General features: G+C 36.1%; 3 protein-coding genes across 5 annotated transcripts in view; 2 read left to right on the forward strand and 1 right to left on the reverse strand.

Moving 5' to 3' along the window:
* The window catches only part of LOC120958600 (uncharacterized), a 40608-nt gene extending 39899 nt beyond the window's left edge, over positions 1-709 (forward strand). For all 3 annotated transcript variants that reach the window (XM_040381508.2, XM_040381511.2, XM_049609046.1), the window contains exon 11: positions 61-709. In XM_040381508.2, the coding sequence (XP_040237442.2) occupies positions 61-114 (54 nt within the window). In that variant the 3' untranslated portion in view covers positions 115-709. The remainder of the gene's footprint in view (positions 1-60) is intronic.
* Positions 710-4238: 3529 nt separating this feature from the next.
* On the reverse strand, positions 4239-4818 carry LOC120958618 (tetranectin-like). The gene has a single exon (XM_040381539.2). It carries the CDS (start codon positions 4806-4808, stop codon positions 4341-4343), a length of 468 nt encoding a protein of 155 aa, XP_040237473.1. The 5' UTR covers positions 4809-4818; the 3' UTR covers positions 4239-4340.
* A 140-nt stretch (positions 4819-4958) lies between these two features.
* LOC120958174 (mannose-binding protein-like) lies at positions 4959-5808 on the forward strand. The gene is made up of 2 exons (XM_040380781.2): positions 4959-5051; positions 5148-5808. The coding sequence occupies exons 1-2, from the start codon at positions 4991-4993 to the stop codon at positions 5519-5521; spliced, it is 435 nt and encodes a 144-aa protein (XP_040236715.2). The 5' UTR covers positions 4959-4990; the 3' UTR covers positions 5522-5808.
* Positions 5809-10493: the final 4685 nt, after the last annotated feature.

Consider the following 10493-nt stretch of genomic DNA (forward strand, 5'->3'; position numbering starts at 1 on the left):
TACGACTTTGGATGTGTAAATTTTGTACCATGATTGATGTTCTCATTTCCGTTTACGCAGGTCACTGATTGTGCCGATGGAGCTGACGAGACGGGATGCAACTACAAAGAATAGGAAACAAAAGGAATAAGCTGGCAAACAAACAAAGGTGGAAAAAATAGGGGCACCGATCGCTAGGGATTGGTTATTGGTTTCTTTTAACGACTCATTGATATCATCGTGCATACACGGTTTTTTGAATTTTTATATTGTTGATTCGTATTAAAAGATCCTACAGTAGCACCAATCGAATCTCAAGATCGCAAATATTCATCTTGGAGTTGGTGCATCTTGCACCGATGATTAGAAGAGTTTAGTTAAACCATCAGTAAAAAGGTATTAATATTCATTTTTTGGAGTAAACTCTTGTTCATATTTCTATCATCTTGTGAAAAGGAACATTATACCCTGACATCGTAGTAGATTGCTATCCGTGCTTCACCATTATAGTGTAGGATTGTTTTTATCATAGCTAAGTAAAAGCGTTTCATTCATCGACGATCGTTGTAAATCTCATAATGCAGCGAAATAAGAAACGTTACATTACCACACTCTATCCGCGCTTTGTACATAGAGAAGGCACTTCGAAGCTCATTTCATTCACCACTATTAAATATCTTTTGTAAATGTTTTATCTCTAAACCAAGTGAATAAAAGATGTTAAAAATAACTCGGTGTGTTTTAATGTACATATTACAAAACTTTTTTTTTATTTATCGTTAACGTAAGCCACCAGTTGAAATCCACAGCCAGATCCGCTAGTATCCGCTACTGTATATATGACTAGTGGCAAGGGGAATATCTCTAAATGATTAGTGTAGTGAGAAATTAGACCCAATAGCTTCGGGATTTGCATGACAACCTTTGGACCGTGAAGGGCAGAACTGCAGAAGTGATTTTTTTAGCCATTAGAATGCCATCCGTACAAGCTTTCAAGACTTAATTCATTCCACGCAGCCGGATAGTCAGTCCTTGCTACGGGGGGACGATCCATTCTAGGCTTGAACCCATTACCGGTATGTTATTGAGTCGTTCGAGTTGACAACTGTACCACGGGACCGCCCCTTTTGTATTTGTTGATACAGTCATTAATTTCTCACTTAACATTAAGATTAAATATTATTCATTTGCACTTTGTGTTTCCTTGTCCAATCAATAATTGTAGAGTCACGTCAGTTAAATAACCCGTGCCATGAAAGTTGGTCTTTACGATTGTACAATACTTAAACAATTTCCTTTACAGCTTTTGGCAACATCTTTTTTGCTCAGCAATTAATCACCAAATTATTACCTTAATTCAAGCCGGTAGACCCACGTAGTAATATTTACAGTATCATACCGAAGTAATGCTTCAAATTTTGTGCGCCTAACATTGGACTACAACCTCAAAATACACTATAAGCTTTACATTTGTAGTGGCCTTTTTTGAAGTATAAAAGAGCTGCAATAAAAGAGAAAAATTGAACTGTTTCAATTATTCTGGTATAGATGAGCGTTCTCAGATTTGCTTCTCATAAATTTAGTAAAGTGTTTAGTGTTCTTCTAATCCTTTTGTAGTTTAGAATTCTTCATACAATTTCTCGCTAACACTTCAGAAAGGCCTACATTCGTGTGACCGCTTAGGGCCTTCACTCTTGTTAATCCGCCACCGACCTCACCTAATTTTCAACAATTCTTGAGTATCGGAAAATTTTGAACAAAAAGCACACGTTTTCTATTGCATTTCAATGATGAATTTTAAATAGAACTATGAGATAAGTCTACTACGAGGACTACGTAATAGTGTAAAATTGTTGGAGATGTTTAAAACTTAACAACAGGCAATCAATTTGATTTCCATCAATGGGACCCTACACGATTCTCGTCAGCTTTTTTATATGGAGTTTGACAGTTGGAGGCTGAAATCATGTAAACACTTCATACAAAACCACACTAGCCTGCGATTTTCAACTTAGATTATTCTAACCTCAAAGCTAGAATTAGATTCGAGTACCTGCTCAAAAAAATGGCAAAACAAGATGGTTTTTACATTTATCCCAAGCATTAAAGAGATCAGGTGGTGGAATCTAAAATCAAAGTGTAAGTGGTGTGATAGCATGTTTTTTTTAACCAAATTTGAACGTCTTTTTTTACTGTACGTTTAAAAACTTTTGCTCAAACAGGCTTTCTGGTAGCTTGAAGAACAGAAGCGATAAAAATCAGCTTTCTAAATAAATACACCTTGGGATAAACCCACCTGTATACTATACCCACTTTGATAGCTGCTCGAAAACTGCTATACAATGCAAACAGCTGACAGGCTGAAATTTCAGCCTACGGACTTAAAACGAAAAGGCCCCCAATATTTGCTTATTCGTGTTATCTTTGGGTGTATTCAAAAATCTGAATTGAAGATGTACAAACAAATGATCATCCAATGTATAGATAAACATCGAATTGCCTACCTTAAAACGAATAAACATCCTCGCTAAACGTAAATAAGAGAAATCACTTAAATTGCTTAGAAAACAGCTGTTACAATTTGAACAACAAAAGATTTCCTAACGGCAAAAAAATTCAAATCGTTGTAGTGTTGATAAATCTTACTGATGTTTGTATCAAATGTTTAAGTATGCCTGCATGTATCCCTGGCATGTATGCTGTCTTAGGGACAGTAGCCGTTTCAGTCGTTACGATATGCTAACCATGAGCGAGCCAACAAGAAAAAGAGAGAGAACATATGTGTCTAACTTTGATAAGAACAAATATATCTACAACAAAGAAACACACCAACGTACCTTGAGACATTTACAATTCGCCTCAAACAGTCGCGAAGGTTTCTGTACCAAACAGATATAGCAAATACCGGCGTCTAATGATTCTGAGAAAGGCAGAATTGGCTCAGCCATTAAACAGAGTTAGACGAACAGCTCAATTCAAAATATCTTGTTATTTGTCCAGACAGGTCATACGTCTGGTACCTGTTTATCGATTTACATCATTTTTTCTTCTATTTTTAAGAGCTTCAAAAAATATGACCATACTAATAACTCAAGAAAACAAATAGGCAACATCTATGTCTTTGGTTGTTTCATACTCCTGATTCTTAGATGTAAATTAGTTTCCTAACATACATGACAGTTTGTTTTCAATAACTTTCCTTATAAAAGAAAAGCTCAAAGTTAAACTGACATCAAAAATCTGTTATGTCAAATTAATTCAAATTCCTACGTTTGCCTTCTTCTTATCCCTTAATCTAAAGAGGGTCCTTCCAATTTCTAAACAAGTTCTACGTATATCTTTTTCTCTAAGCCTAAATTACCTAAGGCCAGACTAGAACATTTTTTAAAATTTTTGGATTTCAAAACTCCCGTCGATAACGCTCACTGCATGTCACTTTGAAAGTCCAATAGTGATTGTTTATTAAAATTTGGAATATTGTTGAACATTCAGTCGCAAATAGATGGGTGGTTACGAATAGCAGAAACATTTGCAAAAACATTCAACGTTTGCAACGAAACGAACCACTGGTTGCAAATGCAGAAGTATCATTTTCCAGCTCGTTAACCTTAGCCTGTATGTAATTGGGTGCTTCTTTTTTATTGCAATTTTTAGCTTTATCATTTTTGTAAAATCTTCTCCCGTTTAACTGATTGTTGAATGTGTAATGTGATGATCGTACATACGTCACAACTGGACGTCGAGTACCGCCGGTAGGTCAGTGTTTCGCTGACATGAGCCGAGGTGGAATTAAACTTTGTTCGAAGCAGACTCATCGACACTTGATCGTCCATAGGAAGTGTGTTGCTATGGTGCGATCTAATTTGCAGAGTGTCTTATAATCAATGTGTTGCAATGGTATGATTTGGCTTTCCGAACTGTTATACAATGTATCTATACTTTATAGTGTGTATTTTTATAGGCCGTCTACAATGACAGAAGAGGCGTGATAGGCCCAAATTGAGGTGACAGCCGTGAGCGGTTTCGGACACTCCAGACCGCAAAGCGTTTAAGTAAGTAAGTAACTAAGTGTGTATTTTAGATGGTTTACATAGAGATATGCTACAAATGAATAATCGTTCATCGATTTTCAATTTTTTAAACAATAAAAGTAAAGCTATGAACATTATTTTTTTTCTATTATTCTATTCCAAAAGGGTAAAAATGGCTCACCTATGGGGAAATTACCTCAAGGTTGTTTAATAATAAGCTGTTGAATCATATCTCTCCTCAAATAGAGCAATCTACAAAAAAACTACTTAAACAGATTGTTCATTCCATAAATAATATTTTTATTTATACTGTAAATTATAACAAAGCTATTATCCGAAAGAATAACTATACGGTGCATAGTATTCACACACATAAGGATATTCCCGAGTGCACTGTCTATCGTTCCACATAGCTGTATTGAACACACCGATGGTAAGACAGTTGTCTCCTGAGTTCGCAGCATTACTTGGCTTTCCTGGGTACCAGTTAGTGTATCCACTCATCCTTCCAACAGGAGTATTTCTTGATAGCCATATCCACGATCCTTGTAAGCCAAGCTGCGTTCCCGAAACCCAAACTTCACCGGTAACTCCTGCTTTTCTGATTACACTCCAAACTTCAGAATTTTGAAAGGCCGTTTGGGTCGCCGCCAAATATCCTCCATTCATTATGCACTGATCCCATGCCGCGAAAAACGTCAATTTTTTGGTGTGAACGGTATAACGTAACGCCTGTATTGAAGGTACAAACTCGGAAAGAAGTCCAACGACAATGATAAAGATCACACGAGCCTGCATCTTGTAGAGATACGGGTGAAGTTTGTGTGAAAATGACGAACAACATCCCGTTTTTATAGCTAGATATAAGAGACCTCAACACCTGTGTCAACAAGACCAGTACTAGTATAAAAGAATGTCTATTAACCGCTTCTCATAGCAGTTCAGACCGGACGGTGTTACTGAAGCCATCGTTTAATAAAATGTTGTTCAAAACATTGTGCCTGCTGTTGTGTTTGGCGTTATTCGATATTCAAGTTAATGGTAGGTATAAATTATCCCTTAGTTAATGTCTAGTACTACTTCTAGCCCTTGTATAAGGTACATAATATTGTAACTGTCTCTCTCATTATCTACCAGGATTCAAACACTATGTAGCTTACAAACGGAAGATTAAGTTCTTCTCCGCTTGGCAACAGTGTCGTCTTTACAACGGTCATTTGGCTTCAATTGAGACACCCGAGGAAAATGCGCGGGTCGCACGAGCGATCAAGGCCGTAGGAGATATTACCGACGATTGGTACATTGGGGGTACCGATATAGGTTTTGAAGGTAGATTTGTTTGGATCGGTTTAAACAAAATAGCATCATACTTAAACTTTAATCCCGGTGAGCCCAATAACAATAAAAACGAAGACTGCCTCATCATGAAAGGATCGAAGGCAGGTGAAAAATGGAGCGATGTATCTTGCGAGTACGAGGCAGAAGGATTCGTTTGTGCGTTTATTTTATAGGGATAACATTAAGCACGAAATATTATTTTAACACATCATTCTACATAAGCAAAAATAAATACAACCAAACAGGGGTGTTTTCACAAATAAAAAAGCTCACGAAAATCAGTAGAGACTCATTTATTACAAACTTTTTTTCAAATCTGTCCTTAAAATCTGTTACAATTAAATACAGAACAATCATTTAACACTTTGAGTACCATGGCTATCATATATGATAGCCAGTTATGTTGACTGGGGTACCTTGGCTAACATATATGATAGTCAAGAATAATTTACTTTAAATTTTAATATCTTGTAGCAGATAGGGCGTATTATCATGAAATTTTGCAAAAAGATCAGCAAAATGTTAAATAACTTTGTAATGTATGCGATTTTGGCAATTTTTTTATTCTTTCTATTTTATAGAAAAATCGAAAATCGAGAATATAAATCCAAAATAACAATTCCTTCGATCAATATAGTGCAGCCACTTATCACAATATAGTCCTGGGGGCCATGACTATCATGTATGATAGCCATAAAAAATGTAAACAAAAAGTGCTTGACACCCAGGGTAACATAAACAAAAATCATAAACAAAAAAGTGTTAAATGGTACAGCTGCATTTAACTTATAATATAAGGTATCTTGTATTGTCCGTTAAATTTAAATCATTATAAAATCCTTATCAAATTTAAGACATTTCGTAATAAATCATTCAATCAATTCAAAATAGATGTTCAACAATATTTTCTTAAATTCCTATGCTATTCCTGCACTATTTCCCACGCTAAATTACTACTCTATTTCCTGTGTTGCTCATATACTGCCGGGTATGCTTTGTCAACCAGCAGAATCGGTGGAAAATGAAATTTCTATACGTCCCAAAACCGGAACAGATTCACGTTCCGTTCCGAATCCGGAGCAAGTGCAGGCAAATAGATTTTATATCAAGACCGGTATAATGATAGTATCCGCTCCAAGCCTATGTATGGTTTCATCTGTAGGTCGGATAATGGACCATCATCAGATCCTGATTTGACTTGGTTTGGGGAGCCGATTACGTGAGGTATACACCTCAGAGTACTGAGTAACCTTGCAATTGAATTGTGTATCCCTATAATCGGGTCCAATTAATAAGTGAAAATAAAATTACCACGAACATTTAAAACTATTTCCATTTATTTCAGAACAGAATAAAAAACATGTTTTTTTAAGGCTGCGACAATTCTGTCGCTCATTTCCGCTCCATTCACTTGTTATTCACTTTCAAAAAATTGTGTAGTCTGGTTTCTTTTGCTTTTTTTGCTGTTGTTGTTGTTTTTTGCTTGAATTTGTAGAGAAAAATAAGTTCCTACGAACACACTTTACGAGCTCTTATTCAAACAATCTATTACAACTATCATATCGTTCCAGACAGGGCAGAAAAAATAGAGAGCAACTGTTTCAATATTCCCTTAAAAAACAGGCAAACGAAGACTGAACAACGCAGATGTGTTCCTGATTGCCTCCACACAAGCGACACAGAAGCGCGACCACTAGTACAATTTGTGCTAAGTTTAAACTTTTTTCTGTTATGAAGAACTAAACGTTCCGTTGTTGTTTTATTTATTTATTTATGTAAGTTCCTAGAAAGAAATAGGACGAACGTAAGAGGAACGAAGCGAGGACATCAGGAGAAAGAGAAACGAAGAGATGAGTGAGCGAGATAGGAGATGATAGGATAGCTATAAAAACGGGAGCACTTGCGGATCAGTCAGTCGCGATCGGTTTGTTGTACTAAACACGTCTAAATAAAGAACTTTGAACTCGTACATTCGTTTCCTCGTATTTTCATTCCTTACATTTATTATAAAGTATCGAGCCTCCATGGCCTACATACACAATTAAAACTAATGTCTTATAAACTATGTGTTCCTAAAATTAGACGTAATGCAATCTCGAATGACGCTAGTACATTTCGGTACACTAAAGGACAGGTCTACAAAATTTGAAAATAAATTAAAGTTCTTGGACATTAATAACAACGGATCCCTAGCACAGAAAAGACGATAACGAAAGTCAGTTATTAAAAATTGTCGAGTTCTTAAAGGTCTAGTAGGGACATAAAAATTTACATGACTTAGCAATAGAGGTGCATCGATTCTTCCAGTTAATAGTTTAAACATAACAATTCCTTGGGCAACCATTCTTCTCTTTTCCAAAGTTTCAAGCCCTAACAACTGACACCTCGTATGATAAGCTGGTAGGAGTTCTCGCACGTACTAAGCCCCCTATGCGCTATGAAAATATTGGCGCTATATTTACAATACAATTTTTATGCGAGATTCCAAGTTACTAAGAATAAGGTATCTGTAGAATGAGCGATTTGATTATGCTATAGTTGTTACTTTAGTAACAATAAATTTATTTCCGTTAATTTTCAACAACGGCGATTCGATCTTAATGCGCACGCTTAAAAATTTGTCCGGTCTCTCTCGTGTTTGCTTTCTAACTCCTTGCTGCTAATTGCGCCAAACTCGACCTTCTTTGACCCTTTCGCTAAGGTTTGCGACCTTAGCATGAAGCGCTAGTCATTTCGCTCTTATCACTGCCTAATCTCCTGATCGTACGCTAGCGCCAATCTGCGCTTGGTGGTGGAATCGCTCCGGTTAATCCGTTGGCTTCAACTCGCTGACAGGTGTTTGTTTACATCATACCGCGTGCCAAAACGTGTCAACAATAGTTTTTATAGTATTTTGTTTAGAAAAACTGGACCAGTAAAATCGTAGTTTTAATTATTGTATTCTAAAGCAGCCATGTACCTGTGTAATGCACTGCATTGCATACCTTTGGGCGTTAAGCACTTGCACACAAAACCTAAACGTAATTGAATAATGGGGCGCGGTCTGGTGGTACAGTCGTCAACTCGAACGACTTTACAACATGCCCGTCATGGGTTCAAGCCCCGAATAGACCGTGCCCCTATACGTAGGACTGACTATCCTGCTATGGTAACAATAAGTCACTGAAAGCCAAGCTCACTTCACTAGTGGGTAAAGGCCGGCAGCGGTTGTTGTGGCACAAGGAGAAGAATTGAATAATGATAAATCGAATTGTGTAACTTATGTGGGGTGATCCTGATGGACGACAGCTCGTTGGTTAATCTCAAGTCGAGATTTAATCTTCAGTGTACAAATTGTTGTACTCTTTTCGATGTATAGATCGATTTATGATATCTAAATTATTAGATTTATGATATTTAAATTATTATCTTAATAGATATGGAATTCGTACAACTGTATTCAAAACTTCTAGCATGTAAGATGTGTTATTTTTTCATACATGCTTACACAGGATAAAAGATGATTAAAGAGTTTATAAGAACTTGAGAATGCCTGGATGAAGAACTAAGAATAGTTATTTCTACGATCTTTAATTAGCACTAGTTAGCTAATTGTTACGTTACTACTTAATACTTATAATGCATAAGACGCAGGGTAGCACAGCAAACTCGATGGCTGGATCAGGTGAAGCGGGATTTGTCGGAGATCGGATAGACACATGGATGGGAGGCTGCAGCCAGGGACCGAGCATTCTGGAGAATACAATGTTACAATGTTTGAAAAGAAGAAAATCAGAAGACATATAAAGCTTTATTTTATTTATGCCTAGTCAATTTTTAAGAATTTCATGCTTGTTACGAAAATATTTAAAATTTACCATGAATTTTAGTGTTTTTCGTTATGGCAATGTGCTCTGATAACTGTTTAACGGCTGTATGTCACCTGTGTATTGAACTGTCATTTCTCAACATCACGGATATACGGACAGCCGGATAAAAGGTACCCGAATATACGGCGTCTCACGGTGTCTGTAAACTATATCAAATTTAAATCACATAATTTGCTAGTACGTGGTGGTGAATCCTAGTATGTTAAATCAAACACTGTATTTTTATTTCTGAATTATTAAATTGAACTTTTATTTATTTTTCAACCTTTCAAGAAATGTTGATTTGTTTTCATGTTGTTGATATCCTTGACAGCAAGAATCAAAACAAGTTTATCAAAAGGGAACTCTATCGAAATTGAATTATTTCCTTCTAATTATTGTTTTAGCAGAAAAATCGCAGAAAACCCAGTTCTTTACAGCTTTTATTTCAGTATGTAAATATAATCGATTGATCAATTCAATTCAATCAATTGTTATGCCAAATCAACCCATCGAGGTTATTTCATTCATGATTATCGCCTGTTAGTACTATAGGTGTATTACAAACAACCAGGCGTCCGCTTTAGCCAACTTCATATATACGCTTACGTCACGTGCACGCCACGGCTGAATAAAGACTCAAACACGCAATCTAACAACTCATACCAACGCTGGTTTCATTAGTGCTCCAACCTACACACAAAAACAAAGGGAAATCCCATGACATAGACCCCCGGGTCTTATGACTCACCGTTCCGCAATAGCGGCATAGCAAACCCAAAACAATTGGGGAGTGTGGAAAACTTGCTCTCAAATGTCTGCAAATATTGATACAATTGAGTGCAAATAAAAGCCTTGGGATAAACTTAGCTAAATTAGTATCAGTAGAGAAAGATGCTTTCTTGCTTCTTACAACACCGGCAATGTTTGGCAATAAAATGAAGCAGGTGGTCGCCCATATGCTTCGTAATACGTAAAACTTTGTAAGTATGTGAGTTTCATAGTAGTAGTGAGATCTAGTTAAACGAGTTCACGGTGGGCTTGTTTTGCTAGAATTATGATCAAAACTATATCTAAATATTTTTTTTACTAAATTTTTACTATAATTTTACTTTATTTTAAATTTAGTTTACTCATTTTAAATATACAAGTAACGCAATGCATTTTTATTAGTTTATTGTAGGAGAGGCATACTGCCAACATTATCAAAAAGATGAATCTAATAGTTTTGGTTTGAAATAAACTAAATCGCTCAAAACACGTAAAATGTTTTCAGTAATACAAAAATGATAAAATA

This window comes from Anopheles coluzzii, chromosome 3, assembly GCF_943734685.1.
Source record: "Anopheles coluzzii chromosome 3, AcolN3, whole genome shotgun sequence".
NCBI classification, from domain to species: Eukaryota; Metazoa; Arthropoda; class Insecta; order Diptera; family Culicidae; genus Anopheles; species Anopheles coluzzii.

Excerpts from the sequence above, each read along its gene's own strand:
- LOC120958618 (XM_040381539.2), bottom strand. The coding sequence starts at position 4,808 with ATGCAGGCTCGTGTGATCTTTATCATTGTCGTTGGACTTCTTTCCGAG.
- LOC120958174 (XM_040380781.2), top strand. The coding sequence starts at position 4,991 with ATGTTGTTCAAAACATTGTGCCTGCTGTTGTGTTTGGCGTTATTCGAT. Across the intron at positions 5,052-5,147 it reads ATTCGATATTCAAGTTAATG|GATTCAAACACTATGTAGCT; the intron begins GTAGGTATAAAT and ends ATTATCTACCAG.